Source organism: Saccopteryx bilineata, chromosome 3 (genome assembly GCF_036850765.1).
Source record: "Saccopteryx bilineata isolate mSacBil1 chromosome 3, mSacBil1_pri_phased_curated, whole genome shotgun sequence".
NCBI lineage: Eukaryota > Metazoa > Chordata > Mammalia > Chiroptera > Emballonuridae > Saccopteryx > Saccopteryx bilineata.
In genome coordinates, this window is record NC_089492.1 from 99,780,489 (window position 1) to 99,793,662 (window position 13,174).

At 49.9% G+C, this 13,174-nt stretch overlaps 2 protein-coding genes across 3 annotated transcripts in view; both read right to left on the reverse strand.

The window, feature by feature from the left end:
* Positions 1–2,506: 2,506 nt before the first annotated feature.
* ZFP36L2 (ZFP36 ring finger protein like 2) lies at positions 2,507–6,732 on the reverse strand. The gene is made up of 2 exons (XM_066267009.1): positions 6,371–6,732; positions 2,507–5,848 (listed from the first exon to the last, which is right to left on the reverse strand). Exons 1-2 carry the CDS (start codon positions 6,419–6,421, stop codon positions 4,427–4,429), a joined length of 1,473 nt encoding a protein of 490 aa, XP_066123106.1. The 5' UTR covers positions 6,422–6,732; the 3' UTR covers positions 2,507–4,426.
* A 2,501-nt stretch (positions 6,733–9,233) lies between these two features.
* The window catches only part of THADA (THADA armadillo repeat containing), a 360,995-nt gene continuing 357,054 nt past the window's right edge, over positions 9,234–13,174 (reverse strand). For both annotated transcript variants that reach the window (XM_066267026.1, XM_066267025.1), the window contains exons 37-38: positions 12,531–12,700; positions 9,234–11,273 (exon numbers count right to left, since the gene is read on the reverse strand). In XM_066267026.1, the coding sequence (XP_066123123.1) occupies positions 10,908–11,273; positions 12,531–12,700 (536 nt within the window). In that variant the 3' untranslated portion in view covers positions 9,234–10,907. The remainder of the gene's footprint in view (positions 11,274–12,530; positions 12,701–13,174) is intronic.

Here is a 13,174-nt window from a genome sequence, read left to right on the forward strand (position 1 = left end):
TTGGCCCCTCCCTAGCCCTCGCTCTTTCCCTCCCTTCCTCCTGGGCCTTGTCAACAGCATTGAAACTGGACCTGCCCTGCATGGCCACAGGTCTGCACATCTCCTGGAGTGCGAACAAGAAAAAATAAACAGAATTAAATGAGTAACAACAATGGAAAGTGGCTACAGGCCCCTGGTGGAAGGCGAGCCTGGCCTCAGTTTAGGCTTTACAGGCTGAGTGGACTCCACTAACTCACAAGACTGAGGAAGGCACAGAGACCCAACTTCCACTTTGAAGACAGAGTCACATCTGCCCTCACCCGTCACCATGAGCAAAATTGAAGTAGAGCAAGCGCCTGGGGAGGGTGCCCTTCCGAGTTCAAATGCTCTCTAGCAGGCTTCCTCCCTGCACACAGCCAGCTTGGGGATTTTCTGAGACCCCCCAGGCAGCTTTTAAAATTGAGTATCCTACTGCCAGGCCAGGTCAGCAGCCAGGAGCTATGCCTGTTAGTCCTAACTGCGTTGGGCCCTCCCAGGCCTGGCCCTTTCATGCGGGTTACTGCGCTGCTGTTGAGTTCACAATCCTCCATCTATTCCTGTGCAGAGGTTTGGCCTTCTCAATAGTTTTTTTTGTGTGTGCATGTGTGTGTTTTCTTTCTTGCCTTTTATGCACTGAGCAGTACATTCAGAGTGAGTGGTGGAAAATATGTCCCCGCATGCATCCCTTCTCTGAAATAATTGGGTTGTTTACAAAACACCTTAGTTTTCAAACAGCTGGTAGAAATGCTACACTATTAGGATGTTCTAAACACCAGCACATTTTGGGCTCATTTTCACAATTGACTACAAAAGAATTTTATCTTGCGTGCAGTACAGTTTTAGAGCCAGTTAGTTTTAGTTCCGCTCCCCAGCCTGACAGAAATCCTGACTTGCCTTTACTTGTAATTTGTTACTTCTCATTCCTTTAAGTTACAGGAAAACTTTCCTAAGGGTGATCATGCCAGAGTCGAGTTTTGTCTGCTGCGAATTTCAGCACTGCAGAGACAATGACCTACATACCCTTCATTGATCTGTGGTGAGAGGAAATTTCTGAATGACTCCCCACCAGCTTTCCACGCTCCACTGGGTCTAAAATACAAAACATCAGATCTTAGCAGTTGGGCTTGCAAACAAGTCAATTCTGAAAAATAAATGTGGCTTACCCCAAAAAGTCTAACATTCCAGATGATCAAAAGTTACTTGTTTAAGAAAAATAAGTTTTGGAATGAAGTGGAAACAAGGCCTTTGAAATGCAGCCTGGCCTAAATAGCACCACATTTTAGACTTTTCCTCCCCATTACACATTCTCTATGGTGAAGAGGCCTGCAAGGTCCTCGCTGGTAAGCCCTTCTTGGCTTGGGGTTTCCCTGCCCCCACGCCGAGGCCCTCAGCCAAGGGCCTGGCATCTGGGAGAACTTTGAAACTGCTCCTCATCCTTTAGTAGCTGTGCGCCAAGCACCAAAACGCTCCAGCTAACACCAACGCAATCATGGTTAACGTGGAACAGCTGTCTAAAGCCTAGCGGGGTCGGCAGGCTGCCCCCACCCTACCGGCTCAGCTGTGAGACACAGGAGACCCTGGACTACGCAAGGAGAGAGGGGATACAAGTATTGGTTGATAGAGTACAGCTGTTGTAGATAAGAAAACAAACTTGCTAAAGCTTTTACCTACTTTGGAAAAGTGTCTGAACTGTGCAGGGTGGGTGGAGGATGAAGGAAAACATGAATTATGAACTACTTTTAAGTTTTTAAAGTAATTGTAGAAAATAACCATACCAAGGTTTTGTTCAGTTGAGAACTAGCAAACTGGTAGGTTTTCTTTTTTCTAGAGACTTGGGTTGAATTGGCTCTCTGCGTCTAAAGCAGACACTAACCTTTTGCATAAGTAACATGCTCACTCACAGAGGAAGCCGTCTGTATAAACAAACATTACCCAGATATAAGTTTAACCTGTTTAATCTTCCGTCCCTTTCTCCTCTCTGGACAGACACAACCAGGCTTTACCAAGTCCCAGCAAATCCCAGGACTAATGCCCTCTCTGCCAGGTTCAGCACTTTAAGGGCCTGCAGCCCTCAGCCTGGCAAGACCCTCCTCCCTACCCCACCCAAGCAGTTCTGTTCTCTGGGCGTCCCAGGAAAAAAAAAATCAGACCTTCAGCTGCCACTGCTGCCACGTGATCCACTGGGTGACTCACAGACGGGCCACACCCCTTCAGGCCTCCCAGCCAGGCCTTGCCACCAGCCAACACTGGGATGCATCTTATTACCAAGGGGAACAGCTAACTAATGCCCTTAAACGGTACAAATAATTGCCTTTTTTCCCAGCTAAAAACTTAACTAGAAAATACAGAGGGGCAGGCTCTGCCAGCTCTCTAAATTTTAGGCCCCAACCCCTCTAAGACCTGGACCAGGCTTAGACAAAATGATGGGAAGCTAGATATTCCCATTAAAAACTAAAAACCAAAAACAAGCTATCTTACACATGAATACCTTTTTTTTCCCAAAAATTTTATTGGGGGAAAACTACAAAACATTTACAGTACAATGTTTACAGTCACAATTTGTAGTGAACTGATTCCCCAAAATATATTACAACTCAAGATGACTTATCTTGTTACATTCAAATACCTACTTCTGTCAAAGTAGTCCAGAGTAATACATACATAGTGCTCCGACTGTACCTACGTACATACAAACTAAAAGCTACTGCTCATTCATCCGCTGTCCAGGAAAGCATTCCTGCCATTCTACACGGGGAAAAAAATAGTACAGATTTTGGAATCTTCTGTAATTAAACAAGGCATATTCATGTAATACATACTATTATTTTAGCACTAATAGGTGGCCTCTTCACTTTATATAAAAAAAAAAGTGGTAAAAATCTTTTCCTTTTGTGCAGTTGAACCCATCCTACATTCAAATTCTCTCAAGCACTAATAGACAAAATACTTATTTGGTTGAGGAAGATTTAAGGCTAGTTCTGGCCCTCCTAAAGGCACTGTGAGACTACCCCCATTATTGCTACATGTCTTTATACGCACAGAGCATGTCACAGTAGAACTGGTGGAATATGCAAACAAAAACAGTTTTTGCTAATTTATAAAGTTGGAATGAGAACAGCATGCCACATTTACGCCTGCCTGCAAAGTATGTGGACACTTTAAAGTTGGATGGGCTACAACCATTATACATTCTAAGAAAACTTAAGATATTCCTTAAACTACTTCCACAGCATCAAGATAGATTTCTGTAAAGAAATCATTCAATCTTTCAAAATTTACGTAAACAAGGAAAGAAATTAATGAAATAAATATTACATACAATCTCTTAAATTAAGATTTTTTTTACTCATTTACAATAAAATAACCATGTGAAGTTACAAAAGGCATATATTACTGTGAAAAGAACATACACTCCACATTTTGCCGATTAATAATGGCAATCATAATTTAACATAATAAAAGAATATATATCTATTGCTTTTCATCATACTTGATAAATACAGTATGAACAAAATTTTCAATGTATACTTTTCACAAGATAATAAATAAGTTAAATAGTTTTTTTCATATTGAGTTGTGGTGCAGTGGTGCGAATCAACTCAAAACAGCTAAAAATTCAGCAGTTATTCCAACAATTACAAATTAAGTTCTGCCCAAGGCTTCCAGAGAGAGCAGACAAATGGTTCTAAATTAAACATCCACTAAGTGGTGGCAATGAAACCAGTAACCCAGTATGAAACTTTGGAATGCAAGTTTTTCCCAGACACATACAACTCAGTTAAAAAAAGAACCTATGCAGCCTACTATCAAGGCATATTCTTGGCAGAATATTAAATTCTAAAAGCTTATAGGTTTAGCAAGGTGGTGGCTTGGTTGGCTTGTTTACACTGGTCTGAGACAAACACAAGGACCTTCTTTTCAAGATAAGAGTTCCCACATCTGGACTGTAACTAATGCTTTCCAAGTGTAGACATGGAATGGTAGTTGGTAGCTGCTGGTGCTGGGTTGATTTTTCCTAAAGTCCCAAACTCATCTGAGACCTGAAAAAGTTTAAGTGTTTGGTTTTTTTGTTCTATTCGCATCACAACTGCCCAGTTGTGAATATTTTGTTCATCAATACAACAAGTTCGTCGGCTTTTTTGCTCAACATAATGAAACTTCGTAATAATAATAAAAATATTAATAAAAAATAAAACAAGAGGAAACCAAAAGGGGAGGGGTGGGGGCACCTCCTGGCACACAAGTTCGAGTCCAAGTGCTCGGTCCAGCCTGCAGTCTGCTTGTGGCTTCTGTCACCCGCCTCTCCTGTGAGCCCCTGGCTCTTAGTACAGGGGAGATAACGGGGGCACCCTCCAACACCCCCCAGAATCGGCCTTCCCTTCCTCCTCCTCACTGGCGCCCTCTTGCCTCAGTCGTCGGAGATGGAGAGGCGGCTGAAGATGGGTAGGCGGCGGCCGGGGTCGAGGCTGGGGGACTCAGAGCCGCTGAGGCTGCCCGAGCTCAGGGAGCCGCTCAAGTAGCTATCGCGGTCCGACAGCGAGTCAGGGGGGCTCGGGGGCGCGTCGAACACGGGCGATTCGGACAGGCGGCGCGGCAGCTGGTAGCTGAAGGGCGGCGAGGGCGGTGCGGCGGCACTGGCAGGGAGGGTCGCGCTGGGTGGTGCAGGGGGCTGTGCTGGGGGCACCAGGCCCTGCTGCTGCTGCTGGCTGCGATAGTAGGCGGCCGCCACGAAGTTGTGGGTCTGGATGGCGAGCGGTGTGATGAGGCTGCTCAGCTCTGGACCGAAGGCAAAGGCGTTGTTGGCGCACGAGGCCGATGAGCAGGCGGCGCACGGTGCGCCAGGTGCCAGCAGGTCTTCGGCTCCCCCAGGGCCGTACAGGAGGGCGGCTGCGGCTGCTGCGGCTGCTGCGGAGGCACAGCATGTCGGGGCGCCCGAGGGTGTGGAGGCCGCCGAAGCGGATGAGCAGGACGACGCGGACGAGGAACAGGACGAAGCCGAAGAGCAGGAAGGTGGCGGCGGCGTACGTGAAGTGGGGCTGTCAAGCAGCAGGGGTGACTCGAGGCCCCCCGGGGGCTGGTGGTGGCCCGACGGGAAGCCCGAAAAGCTGAGGCTGTGGTGCAGTTTGGGCCGCGGCTCCCGAGGGAAGCCCAGGTGCAGCGCATCGCGCGCACTAAAGGCCCGCAGGTCCCCGGAGGCACCACCAGACGGTGCGGGCCTCCGCTCATCCGCGTTGTGGATGAAGTGACAGCGCGGCCCGTAGGGGCAGAAGCCGATGGTGTGAAAGGTGCGGCACAACTCCGTCTTGTACTTGGGGTGGCGGGTCAGACTGCGCAGCTCGTGGAAGCCATGTGCGAACTGGCACTTCTCACCGTACTTGCACGTGCCGCTCTCCTCGAAGGGCCTGCACAGCTCAGTTTTGTAGCGAGTGGAGTTGATTTGGGAGCCGCCGCCCCCCTTCTGCTGCTGCTGCAGGTGCAGGAGGTGCTGGCTGCGCTCGCCATTCTCGCTGAACGAGCGGTCCCGGAATTTGTTCTCCTTGTTCAGCAGGGCCGTGCCGCCACCCCCCGACGGCTCCTTGAGGGTGCCGTAAGAGGCCGGGGTACCGGCCGCCCCGCTGCCGCAGCTGCTGCCGTTAGGCGCGCCCGGGAACTTGGGCGAGCAGCTGCCAGGGCTAGGCGCGGGGTGGGTGAGCGCGTGCAGGTTGCTGGCCGAGTGCCGTCGGAGGAAGCCCGGCGTAAAACCCGAGCTGGGGGCGGCGGCCACGGGCGTCCCCACTGCCTTCTTGTCCAGCATGTTGTTCAGATTGAGGTTGGCCAGAGATTTCTCCGTCTGCCAAAAGGAGGGGAGCGGGGAAAGGATGAAAAGGAGTGAGGGAGGGAACAGTTGGGGCGAGTTGTTGAGTAACTGCCAGTCTTCTGATTCTTTTTCCTTTTTGCGGATTTCGACTCGGCCCCCACCCTCCACCCATAGACACACGGAAAAGAATCAAGTTCGTGTTGGTAGGAGCCGGACTCCCACTCCAGGCCGCGCTGGGTTTCGACATGTGATCCTCAGCCCGTGGGCCGCCGGCCTGGGCGGCGCAAACTCAGTCCGGGAAGTCCCGGGTAGTGTGGCCGCGGTCGGCCGGGGAGAAACTAAACAGCTACAGCTGCTCCCTCCGGCCCTTCCGCCCTCCCTGCTCCTTCTCCCCGCCCACAAGGCACCAGCACAACTACTACAAGCTCCGGTCTTTTTCCCCCGACCCCAAAAAGTCAAGGTGGTGGGGTCCCCCAAAGCCGAGGGCCGAAGGCAAAGTCTGAAAACTCCAAGGGCTTCCTGCTTGCCCGCCTTCCTCTCTGCTCCCCCGCGTACCTTGCACAAGAAGTCGATATCGTAGAAGGCGGACAGAAGTGTGGTCGACATGATTCTGGATCCTGTAATGGTCGGAGTTGTAGGCTGGGAGATCCAGAGGAAACCTCGGGGCGGCGCGGCCGGGCTCCAGCCACGACGAATAACGGGAGAGGGGCGGGGGAAGGACTGAAAGTTAGCTGGGGACGAGAAAAGCAGAGGGGAGAAGCGTGAACTGGGTTTGAGGGTGCCCAGAACTGCGGCGTGGGGGAAAAAGGAGAAAAGCAAAGAGCGCTTCTCCGCGCCCCGGGGTGCCCGGCCCGCCCCCCCCCCGCGCGGAGCCGACGGCAGCTCGCGGACTGCTGGAACTCGGTGGCCCGCGAGCTCGCGTTCTATATAGAGCCCTGTAAAGCGGCTGCCGCTGGGCGGGCGTGCCGGGGGAGGGGACAGAACGCTTGCCCCGTTGGGGTCTCCAGGCAACGCCGCCCGCCGGCTTGTGGACGTCAGGAGCCTTACTGGCCTCCTATTGGCCGCCGCCAATTTTTTTCCTCTGGGGGAGGGGGCGAAGAGGCCTCGGGGCGGGGCAGGCTGCCGCGGCGCCCCGGGCGGCTTGGTGAGCTTGGCCCAGACGGGTGCTGTTGGGTGGCGGCGGGAAGATACAGCTCCCTTATTTTGGGGCTACACTGTTGGAAATCCCTAGCACGTTTAATGTGGCCGGGGTTTTGCAGCCCTGGATGTGTGTTTCCGCGCCCAATCCTGCAAGGCACAACTGTGGAGCCTTTATTTCCCACCCTGAGTTTTATATTGGGCGCGGGAATTGCAAAATGCAAGAATATTGCAACCGTCTGCGCGGGCCGGCTGGTTTGCAAAGGGTGCTCCGGCCGGCGGGCGGGTTAGAATGGAAGCTCTGAATCCATGGGGTGGAGGCTCCGTCCCGGCTGCACGTGGAGACACGGTGGAGGTGGGGGCGGGAGCGGCCACGCGGGCGGTTGCAGCGGCAGTCTCGCAGGGAGGAGCCTGGGCCGGTTTCTCCGCCTCCCTCCCCGCCCAGGCTGCAGTAAACAGGGCCTGAGCGCCTGGGCCTGCCGGTTAGGGCAGAGTGTCTGAGGACAAGGCGCTGGCTTTGCTAATCACATCACAAGACCTTGAGCCAGGGCCAAAGGCGCGGAGTGGCGCGGGGCGTCCCGGGCGGGGGAGTCTACTGGGAGGACAGGAGCAATGGCCGGCAGAGCTGCGCAGGCATAGAGACGACTTCCCGCCACCCTGTCCGTCTGCTGGTTAGTCCGGCTTTCCCCAGCCCTCTCGGGGTTTGGGGTGCAGCTGGCAGCCAGCCTCCCCGCCCGCCACAGCCTTGGCCTGGTACGCCCTCCAGGCCGCTTCCCTCCCCGGCCTTTGGGGGAGCGGCGTCCCGCCTTAGCTCGTTGTGGGCCGCAGGCACTGGCTGACCCGCGGCCAGGCAGGGCTGGGCACCGAGGGCTCAAATGATGGGCTCGCCCCCGTTTCCTCTCGCCAGCCCCACACTCCAAAAACCTGTGCTGGGAAGTGCTCTGTCACGGGCACCGTCCGGTTATGGGGCTGACACCCCCCCCTAGCGCCCAGTGAGGCTAAAACCGCTGCCAGTCCCCCTCTGGCAGATAGTGAGTCTGGTGCAGGACACTTGTCACTCCCTATTTGCAAGTATGCTGCCAAAAAGTTGGAGTTGGGCCCATGATTTTGAACACCTGGCAGCCTAGGCTTCAATTGGGCCTAACTTGGAAGATCCCATATGTGTCAAAAAAAGGCAACTGTAAGACCCACACCTACTCCCAAATTGGTCTTATTTTTTGTTTCCTTGTCCTCATTTCCATTAGGTGCTCATTTCCTCTCTGTTAACCTGGAAAGGAGTGAGGTAGGCCTTTAGAGTGCAGTGCCCACTCTGCACTCCCCTCACACCCACTTCTGGAACTAGAGTTAGGGTAGGGCTGCAAGGACTTGAGGGTCAGAAATTTAGAGCTTGGAATCCAGACCTTGCCTCTTACAAGCCCTGTGATTTTAGGCAAATCACATAATTTCTGTGTACCCAGTACTCCAGTACTTGGGTTTTCTGGTAAAACGAAGATAATTCCTGCTTTATTCATCTCTCACCTTTGTCAAAGAGCAAATGAGTTGTTAAATGTGTTTAAAAGATAAACAAGTATAATCCATCTTATTTTTCCCATTAATTTGAGAGTGGGGGGTGGGGGTGGAGAGAAAGCATGAGAAACATCAACTCGTTCCATTTAGTTGTGCACTCATTGGCTGCTTCTCGTATGTGCCCATGATGGAACCTGTGACTTTGGGTGCCAGGATGATGTTCTGTCCACTGACAAAGTATAAAAAAAGGAGAAAGCCAGGCCTCTATGGTTAGATGGGTAGAGGTCCAGAGAATCATAAATGCAGAGGTAGGGGGCGCCAAATCTTGGACCCGAGATCAGTGACCTCAGAAGAGGTGACGGCTTCACTCTTAACAATTGACCCAGCCTACCCTGGCTCCTGGACAGGGCTGGGCTTCTGTGGCTGACACTTCAAGATCCTTGATTGTTCTGTTTTGTTCTTTGTTGAAATGACCCCAAACACAACAATTTGAGGTTGACCCTGACAGTAGGGTATTCCACAATTTCCCTGGAAACCAGGAAAGTGTGAGAGAGCCATTTCCTGGCCACTGCTACTGGAGGTCAGCAACAAGATTTCATATTCAAAACCAGTGACACATCTGTCCCTCCTGCCCTCCCAGGCTGGCCACAGCCAGCCAAGAGCAAAACTAGGGTAATTCCTCCTAGTCAACAGCTATGAGAACACCGAGTTTGCAGGCTTGGTAGAAGGATTCTGGAGGTAACATATTAATACAAACAATCTACGGTACCTGTTGATGTAAAACATTTTTATTATGTAATTACTTTTATTTCATTTTAAATGAAGAAAGAAAGAAATGCTAGGTTTTGCTGGGGCCAGTTTCATAATATTCCACCATGGTTTTAAGCACATTGTGCCAACAATTCTCACCAGCCAGGTCGTCTCAGAACAAAAGAAATGTTAGGCTGGCAACTTTCCATCAAGTGTGTGTGGGCTATACAGATGCCTAACCAGTAATTAATTCAGGATCACAAGAAAACATTGTGAGCTGAAGGGTGCAAAATCAGCCAGGGAATTTCTTTTCTCTTTAGGACAAAACTTTGGACACTAGGTTAACTTTTTTCCCTGCTTCTTCTTTATAGCCCTTTATACTTCTAGTATGGCTGTGTTTTTAGTATTAGGTGGTTTTCTTTCAAAGAGAGACAAATTATATCTGAAATATAAGCCTTTCTACAGTTGGAAATGATCATATCAAACTCTCTCCTATAAACTGACCCTTCAGATCCTCAAACATCAATGATAAAATTCTAAGTGATTGCTCACCTGAGAAGTATTTAAAAATATTTACAAATCCTAAAAGCTGGACCAAGTTTACATACTATTGCTGAAATAGCTTTTTCAGATAACAAGGATGAAAAATGAGTGTGGATGAGGCTATGGCCCATCCAAGCTATGAATTTCAAGATAACTGTGTGTGGGTTACGCTTACTCTGAAATCACAAATTAAATGGCAAGTCAATGAAAAACAGGACCAGCAGCAAAATGTATGCAAGAGTGACATCTGCTGGGTGTCTGAGGAAGAGGGCTGGGCTTGGAAAGGCAGGAAATCCTTAAGGTTTCTAGATTCAATTACTGAAATGGATAAATGTGTTTCCTGGCATCCTAAATGAGAAACTTCTTGTTATAACCACTAAGAAAATGATAGTAAAGAGGGTAGGTTTCAAATATATAATTTACTCTGCCTCTCCTTTCCCTAGTTTCCTTCTAACAACCCCAGAGTCTATGCTTTCACTGGGTGGCAAAATCAGGTATCCTAGCATTAGCACAAATACTTTTTTTGGGGTAGGAGCTCTCAATGGCTCTTTTAGTAATTAGGATGGCATGTGTAGGTCACTTAGGACTCACACATGCAGGCAATAAAAACAAAACTCTTTGTATGAAGTTGATCCTAATACTCTCAGGACCCAACATTTGAAACGTATTTCTGCTTTAGCTAAAATGGAATAAAGACTGGAATTCTGACCAAGTGGGCTGTTTGCCAACAAATCCAGCTCCTACATCCAGCCAAAAAGAGTGGGGGAGGGAACAATCATGTGTCAAAACCGAATTCTGTGCAGTCAATTCATTGAAAATGCAGGCTGGTTATGGCTGGACATTAGAGGACCTGGGGGAAGAAAAAGACTAATTCAGGCCCACAGGTGGCCTGCACCTGGGAACCGAGTAAATATTCAACGTGGTAACCTCACTTCCTACAGTAGCAGCAGTAAACCAGGCTGCCTTGAATGCGTGGCCTGAAGAAAAAGTCCTCTGTAGGAAGATTAGACTCAGAAGTCAGAGGGGTATGAAGGGAAAAAAATACTTGAATTTATGCTCAACACATTTCCCACAGGTTTAATGGGGACTAATCTAACCCCACTCCCACCCCCTAAGTCTTCTTTCTTTAACAAGCCATTTCTATTCCTGGAAGAGTTCACTGATTTCCTTCTGCTGGAGCATCTGAAGCACTGAGAACTAGGGTGTCTTTCCCGTCTTTTCCTTCCAGAAAGGCCAGCAGCTTCAGGCAAGCCAAAGTCCTTTCCTCCTGAATGCGCAGTCTCGTAAACTCTACCGTCTTTGAAAACTCAGCAGTTGGTGGCAGTTCTTTGAAGAGCTGGGTAAGGAGGTGGCACTGCTCTGATGCTGTCCTTTGAAGGTGACAGAGCCTCTCAGGGCTCAGGAGATGACAGTTGGACTTGGAGAAGAGAGAGTCGAGGTTCTTGTAGAGGTATTTTACGAAGATCAGGGTCTCAGCCCAAAAGTTGACTTCTGCTTTTTCAAACAGGTAGTCTTCTTCCACCTAAATCAAATGAAAAAAACAAAAGTAAGCCTGACCTCGGGTAGCGAAGTGGATAAAGCGTCAGCCTGGAATGCTGAAGTTGCTGATTCAAAACCCCTGGCTTGCCTGGTCAAGGCACATATGGGAGCTGATGCTTCCTGCTCCTCCCCCCTTTTCTCTCTTCCTCTCTCTCTCCCTCTCCCTCTCCCCTTCTCCTCTTTCTAAAATGAATTTTAAAAATTTTAAAAAGAGAAAAAGCCAAAAATCAGCCTTCCAGGGGATGTTTGCTAGTCCCAGCCCAGATCAGAGTCCTAGCAAAGGCAGAAGAGGTATGTCCCCTCCCCCACCAGAGAGAGGGCCCACTCTTGCCTGTCAACACCAGTGTATACACACCACTTGCAGCCTTGAAGGTCACCTTGTGTTTTCACTTGCTGTACTTCTCAACTGGAGAGGAATTTTTTTCTCCAGACTTAACATGACCTTTGATAAAGATGTGTTTGTGGTTTCAAGCCAAGATATTTTGGGGACCTAAGACTAAAAAGGGGACCTCAACATGGGAGCGGGCCCTAGACCTTAAGGTGCTTCTAGAAATCCGAGAGGAGGGAGGAAGGGAACTCTCAGCAGCAGAACAAAGAGAAAATGACCAAACAGGAGACACTAGTCTCTGAGTATGAAATCAAATATCTATGAAGGTGGGGATGCTCAAGGTCATTTTATCACAGACACTTTATCTTGTTTCTGCATTTCCCATAAACAGGCTGCTTTTTGAACTCTCAGCCTGCTGGTGATGTGGAGAAGGCCGTCTGAGTCAGACTGGTGGAAATGCACTTAAGTTTTCAAGATGCTTTAGCTGCTTGTCTTAGTCCTCAGTTTTCTAGTATGTTGATTAGTCACCCACCTGGAGGGGCTAATAGTTTTCTTTAAGCAGTGAACACCCTGGAAGGACCCTGATTCTCTGGAAAATTTTCACCTTCAGACCTCACCATAGGAAGCTGTTGACTAATGAGGATTATCCATAATTCTACTCTCAACTTCCAAGGGGCCTCTTTCAAAGTCCTCTCTCCACAGACAGAACCCCAAACGCCATCATGAGAGCTGCCCCCGCAGCACCCAGCAGGCTGCCGTGTCATTTGGAGAGTTTCTACGGGATATTGCTCTGAGCATCCAGAAGCACCGTTTCAGCAGGCGCATGAGGCCCAAGTGAGCCTGTAAGTGCTGCCTCTGGTGGGTTCACGAAACTCCCACCTTGCCTCCACCGCCCTGAGACCCCAGGATTACCTGATGCTCACTCTCCACATAGACCATGAAGTCATCACCCTCTCCCAACAGCCATCCCAGCAGGACTGGGAGTCCAGGGGCCAGCTGGTCCCACTGCTGGAGCAGGTCACACAGCACAGCCAGGGCCAGATCCAAGGCAATGGACGCATCCACTTGGCAGAAGGCAAATTCTATGGAAACAAGAGAGAGGTGAGAGGTACATATGCTGCTCAGAGCCAACCCAGGGAGGCTCTGCAGAACTCTGGGAACAGAAAGGGCCACAGGGAAAACCCCTGCCCCCACCCTGGCAGAGAAGCTGGTGAGATAGGTTCACTAAAGGTTATTAATCCACTTCTGAGTCCTGCTGTCTACACAACTAGAGTCATAGGCCTGAACCCCACCATTTGCATTTTGCCTCTCACTGTGTGGACAGATGCAGCCGCACCTACAGGACTAGAGAGTTAGCTGCCCTTAGCCTGTCTAGTGTAACCGGACGGATATCAGGAAAGCTTCCCACCCAGTGGCTCCTCTGCAGGCCTGCCACTTGTTTGCCCCTCCCTCCAATAGCAAATCCCACTGGGCACAAAACACATAGAACATCTTAGAGCAGGGCATCAGCAAACTTGTTCTTAAAGGCCTAGAAAGTAAATATTTTAGACCATCAG